The 15,040-nt window shown below is 38.6% G+C and overlaps 1 protein-coding gene across 1 annotated transcript; it reads right to left on the bottom strand.

The window, feature by feature from the left end:
* Nucleotides 1-29: 29 nt before the first annotated feature.
* Nucleotides 30-10,127, bottom strand: NEUROD4 (neuronal differentiation 4). Its single transcript, XM_011970051.1, has 2 exons — nt 9,756-10,127; nt 30-3,618 (listed from the first exon to the last, which is right to left on the bottom strand). Exons 1-2 carry the CDS (start codon nt 9,762-9,764, stop codon nt 2,614-2,616), a joined length of 1,014 nt encoding a protein of 337 aa, XP_011825441.1. The 5' UTR covers nt 9,765-10,127; the 3' UTR covers nt 30-2,613.
* Between the last annotated feature and the right edge of the window lie 4,913 nt (nt 10,128-15,040).

Genomic DNA, 15,040 nt, shown 5'->3' with positions numbered 1-15,040 from the left:
AACACAACACAACAAAACACAACACAACATCTAATAAGACTTACAGCTTTATTTCTGCTAGGAAAAAGGAAGGAAAAACAGTCATATTTTAAACAAAATATTTAAACAATTATTTTACTTTATCTAAAAAAGTCTCCAGAAGAATGAGACCACCCTAGGTTGGAGAGCAGGCTCTTTACAAGCTATTGCATTCCTAAATTTTAATGCAATTATAAAATCCCTCTATACAATTTCAGGGAGGCCTGGCTCATGGCTACCATACTCCCCAAAGGCATAAACAGCAGATTAGTAAAGAATAACTCTGGCTTACTTTAGACTGAAGAAAATAATCTAAAAACATTAACTTGCATAGCCATTCAAATTATTGCTGCTTTTTATAAAAATTATCACAGAGGTAATTCTCTATTTTTTCCTTTCCCCTTTCTCCAAAACTCAGCAGTTCTTAGCAAAATTGTGAGCTACTTTCCAAATAAAATTTTAGGAAGGGTTTCCAAGCACATCTATGGGGCTAAAATAATTTTCGTGAAAGGAAGAGAAAAATAAATTAAATAAATAATATCTAATAAATAACTCAGACAACATTGATTATCTACAAACTTAAATGCCAGAAAATGCTAGCTTCGAGGATGGACCCTCCCACAGCCCTTCACAAAGGTAAGTGCGGTATACACTCAGAAAGCACATACTATGGCTTTATACGTCATTTTACTTGCCAATTTCCTCTAGGGCAGATTGTGATGAGGGGAACCACTTTGGTGGCTGATGGGGCTTAAGATCTCTCTGCAAGGCTACTTTCAAGTGAATTTACAAACCAAGGGTGCAAAGTACAGCAGGGTAAATGCTGAGAGCAAAATGGAAAAAAATAACTTATACTGTAAGGAGATAATAAATAAGAGAGGTAAACAGACAAGATACACATATAGTTGGCTGATTTTAGGGGATAGCTGAGCTATAGAAAATGACATACTAATATGTGTTATAGTTTTGTTATTTGGCCCTATTGATGTGCCCTGCATGCTAAATGTATCCTTTCTGGCAGGAGGACCTGGATTAGGACCTAATCTACTATCAAATAAGTCATTCAGGCTCCGGTTTGACTTAAATAACTGTCCTGGCAGATTGAACAAGATAGGAAAATTTCTCAGGTCTCATTTTCTGAAAAAAATACAAATTTATGAAGTTAGTGTTGATATAAAGGAAAGAGGAGTTACATAAAGAAAAATAAGCACTCTGCAAATTGGGTTAAACCTGTGATGAAGACATAGTTGGTAAAAATATTCACCGACCTTGTATTTCATTTCTGCATCCTTAAGTTTAGTCACCTGAAATGTTATTTACAATATGTAATAACATATTCTATCTCAGAAGTGAGGAAGAGGTAACAGCTAGTGTAGGGGGAGAGATAAGGGATTACATATATGTTGGAAAAATCTAACCTTGGTCAATAAATTGATTGGTGCTTGTCCTTCTGGAAAATATGTTGGTGTGGACAGAGGTGGATGGTTTTAATCATGTTTAACCAAATGAAATTCATCTTGCTTAAAAAAAAAAATCTATTGGCTTTCCCATGGGCAACCATGAGCTAGAGAGAGTCCCTGAACTATGGTAGTTATTATAGCCAATAGCTATTTTATTGCTCTTTAATATAAACCTGTGTTGTGTTCTGATTCTAACAGCAGCACCTGAGCTGCATCAGAAGATCTGGAGCCCTCTGGTTATGGAGGTCATGGTCTAAAAGACTTATCTATGTCCCATTAGTCATAGGAGTCTGAGGCTTCAGTGACTTGTTTGCCCTACCTCTAGTACTGAGAAAAATGGTTTTGAAATATTATCAAGAATAAAGTTGGCATGAGGCCTCTATTATGGTTCTCTATTATGGTTCTTCAAATCATAAGGAAGATATGTTCAACTTTTAGTCTAATAACAAATAGAGTTGATCTCTAAAGAACATGTTTTTTTCTTCACAGTGACAGCCATGTTAGACTTTTAGCTTCCAGGAGCTATTTTTCAATAGATACAAAGAAGTCCTATCATTAAACCCAAACAAGCTTTGGATTCTGTGAGCCAAAAGACATGCACCTTGTGTTCCCTCTGATAACTCAATTTGATCATTCTATGCATAGCATCCCTTTCCTATTATTTCTCTATTCTTTCAGTTTCAAGAAGTTGTCAGGTGTGATCACCACAGTTATAGAATTTTAGAACTGTAAAGGACTTTAGAAATCATCTGGACTTAGAACAATTGCCTCATATAAATACAATTTGTTTAGTTACAATTGCTAGTAAATAAACAAAGGCCAGAAATGGTAAATTAATTGGCATAGATTATGCAATGAGTTTTTTGCACCACTGGAATAGGGCCCAGGTCTTCTTTTCTATTTTCAAACGGTTGTTAAATCATCAAATATTTTCACTTGAGGACCCTATAAAGAAATCGATGCAATGTGAGGTGATGAGAAAAGAGGTGATAGATGAAGGAAAGCCTAAATGGACTTGAACTATTTATATATATATATCCATAGGGATCCTTTAAGGTCATTGAGTCTTCAGCTCAACCACTCAACTTATGGAAAATGTCTCCACGTCATTCTCTGAAACATTGAACTTACTGCCTCACTCAGTGAAGACTGTATTGAGTTGGGTCCCAATACCATGATGGGGGTAGGAATCATAGGACATGTCTATAGGAACATCATAACGGGGGGTACCAGCCTGAAAAGGAGTTGAATGCACATGCCCTGAGCTTAGACTTGAAGAAGGGTAATGTGGCATGAAGCTGTAGGATTTTTCTAGGTCAGGAGACCCATCTTGCTTCAAGGAGAAGTTCCCACTGATGCTCAGGGGTGGAGTGAGTGGGCCCTCGTAAGGGGGTGTACTGCAGTCAGGTAGATGACTCCCAAAGGATGATTCTCCCAAACTCTTGAATACTTGGGGCTTGAGATGAAGGAGATGTGTTTCCATATGGCCATAAGGAGGGCTAGGCAGCCCCGGAGACTGATAGTTGAAGTTGTGGACAGAGATGGCAGAGTCACAAATAGGAGATTTATCCTCGTGCTTCTCCAGGAGGACAGACTGAGAGCCCAGTTGGAGACATCCAGCCACCAGGTTGCTTGTGGGCTGAGAGAGCCCTTTACAGAGCATCTCCACAAAGCCTTTCCCTTCAGGTGTCTGGCCAGTCTCCAGAACTTCAGATAAAGCCCAAATATAGTTCCTGGCCAGTCTAAGAGTCTCTATCTTGGAAAGTTTTTGGGTTTTAGAGTAGCATGGCATGACTCGCCTCAGGTTATCCAGGGCATCATTCAGGCCATGCATCCGGGTCCGTTCTCTGGCATTGGCCTTGACTCTTCGAGCCCTGAATCTCTCAAGGCGAGCTTTGGTCATCTTCTTTTTCTTAGGACCCCTTCTCTTAGGTTTCTCCCCATCTTCTTCCTCTTCTTCTTCTTCCTCAATACTGTCATGCTCTTCAGTTAAGCTGCTGAGCATCCCATAAGTACCTGGTCTGCTCTCTTCCTCCTTCACCTCATTTTGGGAACCCAGACCTTTATCCATCCAGGATGGTGTGTTGACTAGCTCTCCCATCTCCTTGGATTTCACATAAGTTTTTGACATTTCCAGTCTCTGGAAAAGGGAAGTATCAAAGGTTAATTCCTGTGAGTACCTGATTTTATTTGAAACTAAACTTTTTTATATGTTATTATCTTGTCCAAGTCTTCCATTCTAAATGACAAATCCAAAACTGAAAGAAATTCCCAGAATACTCCTTTAGTTATGGCATATTATAAGAAAATATACTATAGTAAAGGAAAATTGACTTGATTATTCATTGCAGTGTTAGTGCCTAACTCTTTTTATTCTTAGATTTTTAATCTCTTGAATATTTTATACAAAATGACTGAGATACGAGTTCAAAGATGTATTTTTCTTTCCTTCCAGAATCCAGAACATAAAAGGGGAAAAATGAGGTGAGTATATAAATTACTGTCCAAATAGAGATATTTCTGAAAGTGAAAGAGTGTGCTAAAAATAAGTATATGGGTGCAATAATTATCGTTATTACAAAACAAAAACCCATCAAATAGTCAAATAAGCACACTGTTGTATATTTACACCATACAAAATAAAAAACTGTAGCAAGATCATTCAGACTACTTTGTATGTGTTCTGCAAAAAACTACTCAATCTGTATTTAGAAGCATTTCACATCCATCTAGCCTATAACACCTATGTTTCTCCCCAGTATTGCTAACTGGTGGCCTCAATCATCTCCTTCAAGTTGTCCATGACACAACTGGCTGGTCCAACACATGACCATCAAACGTTACTCTCACTATCACCAGAGGAGCATTCTGTTTTTCAGTAAGCACTTTGTGTTCTGTCTAGTGTGAGTTATGTTAGAAGTGTTAGTGACATGGCATCTTGAAAGGATCATGAAAAGAAAGGAGGGTTATCACTGATCGTCTTTCAAATTTGCCCGTATGTTAAAGTGAGAACTCTTTGCAAATGCATCTCACACCATCAGACAAGACCATGGCAACAGTTAGGAGTGCAGCCAGTGGTCTACCAAACCTATCCAAGGTTTAGTGCAACTACTATAATAATACTTTGTTTAAAATGAAAAATCTGGAACAAATACTAGTGGAACTAGTGGAACAGAATATAGTGACTGCTAACACAAGTGAGGACTATTTCAGGCAAACACAGGAATAGCCTGACTACTTTAATTCACTAACACACTGTTTAATCAGAATTTTGCATGCAAAATTCACTATTTGAAAACCAGAAGAGACTGGTGATTTAGTAAACATTTTGCGTTCAATTCTGGAAGAATTTGAATTGTTTTAAAGCTTGCTAAGCAATTTTTAGGCATATGGTTTACCAAATAAAAGTATCTGATAAGCCCTATTGGGGCATCCCAGTTTACCAGCTACTCTTTGAAATATTAAACCCACTATCACCTTCTATTATGAGAAAGAGGAGAATGTAACAAATGTTTTCTGTTCTATGAAGCTTGAGCCTCAAATCAATGAACCCAGGGATTAGTATGTAGCTTTTAAAAATAAAGATATATTATTTGATTTGTTTCTGGTAATTGGAGCTTGTTTTCCTTGTAACCTCATTTACCTCCTATAAATAATTAATGTAACTGCATTGCGAAAACAGCCTAGGTTTCATGTTAATCAGCACGGAAATCATGTCAGCTTGACTTACTCACTTAATAAGGCTTCCTGGGTAAGCAGCTTTATTGAAAACACACATTGGAACCTATTGGTCAACTGGCTGCCCAGGCCAACTCAGAAAATCCCACTTTTAATATGGATGATAGAGCTTGTGTGCTGAGCTGCACTTCTAACTCAGGCAGATATCCAGAGGGAGGGTAAAAAGCCTAATTAACTTTCTGTTAAAGTAACACAGCTCTTCCAGAGGCAGGTGCACTCTAAGGCCAAAAAGGATGGAGTGGGCTTGGGAAACCTAATGCTCCCCATGTAATTATAATAACATTTGTATAGCATTTTAAAGTTTACAGAGCACTTTTGCATCCATTAATTCATATGGTTCTTATAGCAAACCTTTGAGGGAGATAGAAATTGTTATGCTCATTTTATACTCAAGGTCACTGTGGGTCAGGTAGTTTAAGTGATGGAAATGCAAAGATATAGTGCTGGTGGAGTGGGACATAAAATCAATTCTTCTTACTTTACATCTTAGGTTTTATGTTTTTCTTCTCCTTGTTCTTCTATCACAGCTACAGGAATAAAGAAAGGCACTTTGGCTTCAGGAGATGTACAGCAATAGAACTAAGTCAACAGGAGTGACCATCATCCAAAGGGTGTTCTTTGAGGTGCCTTTTAACACACGTATTTCAGGATTTCTTCATCTTTGAAACATTTTTCTCGTTATTCTCACCCATATATTCCCCCTCCCTCTCTTCCTCATCCTCCCCCTTTGTCTCCTTATCCTCATTCTCTTATCTTCATTATCATTATTATCACTGGCTCATACTGAGATGTATGAAAAGGACAGAGGAAGGAAAGAAGGAAGGTGCAAGAGAGGAGAGTCTCCCGAATTGCCTCTGGATCTGAATACCATCCTAGCTGGGGGATTTAGCCTTTTTCACCATCCCTACCTCTGTACCTCTGGACTCTTATTAAGATCTGTCAATACTCACACACATCAAAATAAGTGAGATTGGGAGGATAGAATAGGCCACCTTTTACCTCTAACATATTTAGTGGTTTCTGTAAGAGTCAAGGAGCTGCTTTCAAATCAGCTTGTTGGTGGGTATAAATGCAAAGAATCAACTGACTTTGGCCAAAGTAATGAAAAGGTCAACCAGTTTTCTTTCACCTTTTTCCTCTTACTAATCATGAGAAGGACATAGATGGCTCCAGTTTAACTTCCTCTGTTCTCATAGATGCTGGTCCATTAACTTCCAAGAGAATCCCATGAGTATATAGCATGGTTTCAAAAGAATGGAAGCTAGAATAACACAAATGTGAACTCTAGTCCCAATTCTTTTAATTCCTGGGTTGTTGATCCCAAACACATTATATAAAGTTCTCTGTTCTTCCATTTCCTCTAATAAAATAAGGTTAGTATACAGGTTATGTGATTCTTGTAAGAGAAATAAAAATATAATAAAGAATTTTATAGCTGTAAATGCTATTAAACATTTATATATTTATTTCCTGTTTTTTCTTGGGTTTTCTTATCTAATCTATTCACACACGTTTGCTTATTCAAAAATAAAAATTATTTCTCACAGGTGAATAATAAAACAGACTGTATCAACTGGTATGTCTCTTATTATCTGAATATTACCTCTGATTGATTTAGAAAATCATCTGACAGTTACTCAGTAGCCTGTCATTTTTCCCATGGTGGGACAGACAGCACAGACTCCAGTGTCAGCTTTCCTGGACTCAAACTTCAGCTCCACTATTCACTAGATACATGAACTTAGGCCAGTTTCATAACCCTTATCTGCCTCAGTCTCCTCCTCCTTAAAATGAGAATAATAACAATTCTACCTCATAGGATTATTAGGAGCATAAAATGAGGTGATATATTTGAAGCATTTTGAATAGTGTCATACATCATGAATTTCATGTAAGTATTAGGTATTGTTCTCCTAAACATCACCATGAATTTTTCTGGCCACTTGGACAAGAATAGGTACAATTAGAATCTGTTATTAATATTGATTTTATGTCAGCAAAAGCCAATGGCTTCATTTCAACATCTATTTGAAAAAATTTGAAAAAAAAAAAAATACACCTACTCCTCCAATCTCCTATTGAAACTGAAATCAAAGGTTCTGTTCTGCTGCAAGAGGTGAGGAAACCAAGCCCTATCAACTGCCTCCACTGAGTTGACTAGAACTCTTCCATCATATTCAAGATAGAAGTTAGCTCCCAAACTTTCATTATATTTTATAATTGGGAGAAAACAGTTGGTTTGACATTCTTATTCAATCACATACATTTTCAGGTTCATGAACCTTCTGTTTTGGGAATACAATTTTCCCACCAAAACCAAATGGCAGAGCTCTGAGGGTAATATGCAGTGTCTATCAAAGAGAAGTGAAAGCAGTGAAAGCCAAGACTTCTGAAACATAAAAATGTTTCTCTGACTTTTTTCACCTAAATATTTTCAATGCACCAAGAAAGCTAACAGGAAAAAAGTAGAAACATCTAGTTTTAAATTTGAGTTTTGAAAATGTGTGTACTGTAGTTCTGAGTTGTGATCAAAGAAACCAAGGGTTTTCTCCAGAACAGGTACCTAAATCTAATGTTGCTTTCAGCCTGTTAAGGAACCATCTCAGAGGTGTACTGAAAGAAGCATGAAATGAAGACTCTTTCTTCACTCACTCATTAAATGAGCATAGAAAAATTATTGCAATTATTGTACCCTTAGGGCAAAATGAAAATAAGATTGTCTTTCCTACATCATTTAGAAGTTTTCGTGAAAAACAAGAAGATAATGCAAGCACAACTACTTTGTAAAATTGTTATGCCAATGTGAGGGTTGGCAATTGTTTTACAGAAGCTGTTTGAGAAAGTCTGCAGCACTATCTCACAAAGCATCACGATATACCATCTTAAGGTTGCCTCAATTCCTAGGAAAGAAATTAGCTCACAAATTATATAGGAAGTAGACTTGAATATGACAAAAATCAGTGAATACTGGCTCAAGGGCCAGAATCTAGCCCTTCCCTACACATACGCATAAACACATTCTGATCTTATAAAGTCCATTTTTAGCCATTTGGTATTTGGATTTTCCCTTATACCTACATAATGTAACAGAATTTTCCTCTTTCTACAGGATCCTGCAGTGAAATTTCAAGTTTAGCCAATTCTCTTTAATTCAAAATATTTCTCATATTTTCTAAAATTTTAAATCTGTTATAGCAAAATGTTTGCTTAGGCAATAATTGTTACTACCCAATATTTTTACTACTAGAGCCAAAGTCATTAAGCATTACTACTATGTGAAGCTGTCAGAATTCTTTCTACACTTTTACAAATTTTTTATTTATTTTGGAGATGTTTCAACTAATTGATAGGTAAGGGAAACTCACATGTGGATTTGTGATAGTTAGATGGTGTCTCTCCTCTTAAAAGCTGGTGATAATCTCTTTACCTTCTGATCTGATGACTAAATACAACAGAAGGGAGGCTGTCCAGCCCAGTTTCTAGGAAATCTAAGAACTAAACAGACTAAATTCTTTTCCCAGAGTTGCATAGTCTTGGCACTAAAAAGACAGAATCCAGACCAGGATCTTCACAAGTTGTACTGCTTCGAAAAACCCCATAGATTGTTCTATGCTCTTCTTTTCTACTCTACTATTTTCCCCTTTATTAATATATGTGCACATGTATGTACATGCATGCACATACACACACATTTTGTCCAGCAAAGCCATGTAAAACTTCAGGTGCCATTGCCTCACATCTTAATAGTAAACAGAAGTTACTCAATCCCTTACTTTTCCCTCCACGTGCTTCAGCATTTCACCTCTGCTTCCTCTGTCAAAAAAATGAGGGTGGGGGAAGGTATTTTACATTTCATTAGTATTTTCTGAGTATACTTTTTTGTGAGCAAATGATGAGTGTGAAGCAGAGAAAGGAAAAATAAACTTGGACAATCTTTTTCTTCTAATTTCTCACCTGAAAGAGCTGAGGCAAAGGAAATTTCCCCCACCGCATGCCAACTATTCAAGTATTTTTAGTAAACCAAATAGTTAATGGTGAGAATCTACCCCGAGGACTTTCCACAGTCTTCTCTGATTCCTCATTCTGTTTTCCTTTCCCTGCCTCCCCCTCCGTCCTTGCATAGCCCTAAAATGCTATGAGCAGAGTGGTGGATTGGGTCAATTCTTCCAACCTATTTGCTGGGCCACCTTGGAAAAGCAGTTAAACTTTTCGACATTTTCACCACTAGCAAAATGAAACAGTGGCTTTTACGGGAATTGGGGTAGATCATCTGTAATCTTCACTTTATTAAAATGACTGTGAGTGTCTATGTGTTTTACTTTGGGTGGCAAGTGCTATGCAATTTAATAAAATTATTTAAAATGTTTATATTTTTCCCTAAGTGTTCCAATTCACTAACTTCCACATTCCAAGTTTCCTAAGTCCCGCTTCCTCTTGCCTTACCCAGAAGAGACTTTCCTCACCCCAACTACTCTTCTAGGTGAGTGGGAACTTCCCACAGAAACTTTAGCCGCCTTACTTCCCCAACCACTGGCTCACCTCGGTCATTGGCAGTTCCTGGAGGGAACTCTCTGAATCTGCGTCTTAGAGGACAGTCAGAGAAGCCAAGTCTCCCTGACCATCCAGATCGTAGGATAAAGAGATGCTTTCAGCGATCCATGTTAAACCCGGTTGTTACCTCTTAGAGATTCCACCGGGTCTGGTTTCTCTGCCTGCGCCTTATTCTACTCCTTCCCTGGAGTTCGGTATGCTCCTCAAGGACGCCTTCGGGCTGACGACTCTGCTGCAGCCGGTTTAGTCGCTCTTCAGTACCTCTTCTCCCTGGTTAGCTCCCCGGAGAGGAGCTTTCAGGACCACAGCCTCTGGGCAGCTCCTGCTCTCTGGCCAGAGCCTCTGACTTGCTGCAGTTTTGATTGCTCTCGCGGCTGACCAGGGAGGAGTGATGTTGCCCAGAGTCTAACTCCTCCCTTTCCCCAGCCGAAAGACACGCCCACTTGAAAGGCTCCTCTGGCCAGGTCCAGTTTTGCCGCCTGTTTGTTTGTTTAAACAGAGTTGGGGGTTGGTGGAAGCGGAGCGGGGGAGGAGAGTTGATGAAGTTGAGGAGTAAAGAAAAAGAGGACTGGAAAGCTTTGTGATTAAAACGGTAAGAAATGGAAGCGGAGTAGTACGGACAGAATGGAGAAAGAAAATTGGGGATAGACTTGGAGAGAGCTAAAAAGGGCAGATGAATCTGCTGACCCACGTCTGAAAAGAATCAAAAGGTGAGAAAGGTGCGAGTCAAGGACACAGCATGAGTGGCTGCTTCCTTACACATGTAGACTGGGGTCTTTGGCTTTTAAACTTCAGAGTTCTAAAAGTAGAAGGAAGAAGTTTATCTCTCCCACCTTTTCAGCACGTTAAAGCTACTTTCATTAAAACTTTAATTTGTTAATATAGATGAAGCTTATTGTACTGTTCTTTCAACTTTCTGATCACTTGAAATTTATAAAAACAAAAAGGACATTAATAAAATCCTACATTTTAAGGACATTTAGTTCCTTAAGTTACAAGCTGAGATCTACTATTGTTTTTCAAAAATACATCATTAAGCATTCACGTAGAAAAAGTCCCCTTAAGTAGTAATGAGCTTAGAAGAAGAGAAGCCCATAATAATTCCTAAAACTCCTTTGGTATTAGAAGGTTGAATTAAATTGCTAGAAGACAGAAAGAAAATTACGTCTGGAATAATTTAAATATATAGATATTCATACTACCTTATTTAAAACTTCACCAAGGAAAAATAAATGACTGTGAGCTTAAGATACCAAAGATTTTGTAATCATCTTGTGTTTCCAAGAAGAAAAAAGAAAGGTGCTCAGATTAAGCAATTGGCTGAATGATCTTGAGTAAGTCAACTTCATTCATCAGTTTTCATATCTGTAAAACGAGCTGATCACTTAAGTTTTTCCATCAGTAGCCTCATAGAATTCTGAGTCCAAGTTCAACTTCTTTTAGAAATTGACTTGAAGGATAATTCCTCAGGCTTTTTGGCAAAAGGCAAAATCTTTCTTTCTGAAAAGAAACCAGAGTATCCCTGGCTTTTTGAGAATCACATGATCTAACAACAAAACTAACACGTGTATCAAATAGAGATGAAAAACTATTAATACGCCTGTATGCAAGGAAAGTTGTAGAGAGCTGAAACAAAAGATAGTTTCACTGCTCATAAAGTTGAAAGGAGTATCTTAATTTTGAAAATTGTTATTTTTAATTCTGATAAAAGTGTCATGTGACTTGTTTTTCACAGAAAAACAGAAAATAAAAATTAGCACTTTTTTCAGTTTTCATGGGAAGTTATTTATTTTCAGCAGCTCTTTAATCTCTTCGTTATCTTTATTTGTATCCCTATCCAGAAAAATATCTGCTCAGAAAAATAAACTTCATTTTCAGAATAATTAAACAACACGTGATAGGAATAGCAGATTTCTAAAAAACAAATCAGAATTCACTCCTCGACCACAGGAAATTTATCTATGAGGTAATTTATGTCTAGGATAGAGGTGCTTAATCATTGTTCAATGAGCACTTATTGAATGAATTGATCTCCTGCTTTGTGTCTTCAAAGCCCTGTCCATGGACATTTAGAAGCTGATGGCACTGGTGCCTGAAATTTTCAGGGGCAGGGAGTAACAGCAGATTAGCGGAAAGGTGAACATATTGAGACAAAGATGAGGGTGGGGATAAAACATTCTGCAGGGCTCCTTGCTTTCTCTGACAGATGTAAGGGACTGGACACAATAGGATTAGCCTTCAAAATACATTCAACTGTCTGTGTGTGTGTGCACACACATGCACGTGAATGAACATGCACACCCTTGAAGAATGGGGATGGAGTTGTGAATGCCAAATTTTCTTTAAGAGCCATTTTCTGCAGAGGGATGGGTGGAATCTATTTCATTAGGGTCACCCTCATCACAACTCATTAACAGTTGTACAGTTAGCTGTTCAACTTTGAGAGAGCAGGAAGGGGCAGGAGGGGTGTGTGCTGTCAGCAAAGGAAAAGGGGTGGTGATTGCTCTAGGAAAGGAGAATACAAGGCATTTACATGCATTCTCCTCCCCTCACATGGTTCCTGGGCCAGAGGGCCAATCCCCAGCCCTTCCTTCTTTCTCTGCTGCTTTTTGTAAAGCTCTGAGCTAACCTGTAAGAACCATCTGCTGAGCGGGGAAAAGGAGACCAGTACTCAGTTGCTGGCCCACAGGCCTAACGCCCAGGAGCCATTGAAGCAGAGAGAGGGGAGGCAACAGGCAGATTTATGAGCAGCAATCTGTTCCCCTCCCCCAAGGACCCTCTGCTAGGAGACAGCCTGATAATCCATCAACCCCACTAATGAATTAATTAGTATTCCCAGTAATCCTGACCCCCAAAGGAGACCTGCCTGTGGGCCCCTAACGGGGGTGGAAACTGCCTACTTCAGTCAGACACTGAAGACCTGAAACCAATGTCTGACATTAGGCCCCAGGGTGCTAAGCCTCAAGCCACAGATCCTGTTGCTGACGGTCCCCAGATGTCTCTCCTTCTCACCTTCCCATCGGAGATCACTAGCTTCTGCTGAATTAAAGTCAAATGCCACCAACAAATGGAGTCCAGGGACATATATCAGGAACTGTAGAGAGCAAGAAGGTGAACTTCGAAGGAGGAAATGATTTAGGCTGCCCACATTCAGATTAGACTCGAGCAGACCCTAAAGTTGCTCTCCAAGCTTTAGGCACTGGGGTCAGGGATGGGGTTGGGGTGGGGTGAGGGCTGGGGGAGAAAGTAAATAAAACATAGTCCTTGACCTCAAGAAGTTCAACATTCCAGTAGGGAAATAATACAGGTTGAAAAATAATTGTGAAGCAGGTTAAAACAAAAAGTAATTTGTGACATGAACCTCTCCTGAATAACAACTAGAGAAAAACACAGAGGTGTCATTTGGGTTTATAAATAGTTTGGAGAATAGCATCAGGGAGATTCAATAACCCTCCTTTACAAGAACAAAGTGAAGTGCTTCATTCTTTTCAAAAACTCTGTAGTGAAGTGGGGTGGGGGAAAAGCTTGGGACTAAGGAATCATGGGCTCTAAATCTTAGTCTGCCTCTGTGTGGCTGTGATGAGTGATCTAACCTCTCTGGCCTCACATTCCTCATTAGGCAATGATCAGCTTGGGTTATGATCTCTCAGGTTCCTTCCAACTCTGATACTTAATGATATAACATAGTTAAGTGTCACAATTCTTTTTTGAGGGTGAATAATACTGGCCTATTAAAAGGTATGGAGACAGAGTCCCCAGGTTTGAATAAAGCAATATAATAGGTTAATGACAAAAGTGAGTCTAGAAACCAGGTAATAAATTTGGATGTCCTCTTTCCATCTAGATTGCTGGTCCCTGTTGAGAAGAACACTTGCTTCAACCTTCTCACACCACATTCATTCAAGAGCTATACATTTGGGCATTCACAGGGTATACAGAGTGGCTCATTCATTATTTAGTTTTTAGCTACACTAAACTGCCTGAATTTGTTTAGATCTGCTGGGAAACTTCTCTACCTTTAAGAGCTCTGTACCATCCTGCAGCATCCTTTTCTGCACTTGCTATGTCTAATTCCTAAGAGCAAAGTCCTCTAGGATTCAACTGAATCCTTGAATCTTAACATTGACATTTACTAACCACGTGACTTCAGACAAGTTATTTATCTCACTGGGCCTCAGTTCTTCTACCTGTAAGTTGGAGGTAATAATGCTTATTCAATGAACTTGCTCTGATAAATATGTATGAAATAGTACATGCAAAGTACCTAGTATACAGTCTGGCACTTAGCAAGTGCTCAATAAATGGTAGTTATTATTAGTATTTTATCTTACACATTTAAATCAAATTTGTATGTCTTAGAAATCAAAGAAAAACTATTATCAGGATCTCCTTATAAAGGCCTTGTTTTGTGCTCCTATCTCAATCCAAGTATTCCTTTATTATAATAATGACCACACTATTAATTTACCCAACAAATGCATTTTATGCATATATAAAGTCCCAGGCACCGTGCAAGATTCTGGGACTACAGAGCGCCATAAGACTTCTCATTCCTAACCAACTTTCAGTGTAATGGCAGAGGCAGGAAACTAAATATATAAATATATCTAAAACCTCCTGTTCTCTGTGTCTGACTTTCTAACATAGTGTGCCCAGGGAGTCATTATGTGTCAGAGATATTAATTGCAGCATTGTTTTTAATAATGAAAATGTTTATTTTCTTTTTTTTTTGAGATGGAGTCTCGCTCTGCCGCCCAGGCTGGAGTGCAGTGGCCGGATCTCAGCTCACTGTAAGCTCCGCCTCCCGGGTTCACGCCATTCTCCTGCCTCAGCCTCCCCAGTAGCTGGGACTACAGGCGCCCGCCACCTCGCCCGGCTAGTTTTTTTTGTATTTTTTAGTAGAGACGGGGTTTCACCGTGTCAGCCAGGATGGTCTCGATCTCCTGACCTCGTGATCCGCCCGCCTCGGCCTCCCAAGAAAATGTTTATTTTCAATACATTAAGTGAAAAATGGTTTAGCCAAAGTATGATATGCCATTTATCTATACTAACAAAAATGTACTACATGTACTAACATGATTAGGGGGAAATATAAAACAATTATAGAACTATAGATTCGATATGATATACTTATTTTTTAATGTACACACATGCATCAAATAATACATATATTTTATAGATACACATATATACACACACAAACTGATAACAGGGGGTCTTTATCTCAGGAAATCTCAGAACTGACATGAAGTACATTGAGATCAGGTCGTTAT

The sequence above is a fragment of the Mandrillus leucophaeus genome, unplaced genomic scaffold (genome assembly GCF_000951045.1).
Source record: "Mandrillus leucophaeus isolate KB7577 unplaced genomic scaffold, Mleu.le_1.0 Scaffold927, whole genome shotgun sequence".
Taxonomy (NCBI): domain Eukaryota; kingdom Metazoa; phylum Chordata; class Mammalia; order Primates; family Cercopithecidae; genus Mandrillus; species Mandrillus leucophaeus.
The sequence above is the reverse complement of the archived record's forward strand: the minus strand, read 5'-3'. Positions and strand labels throughout refer to the sequence as shown.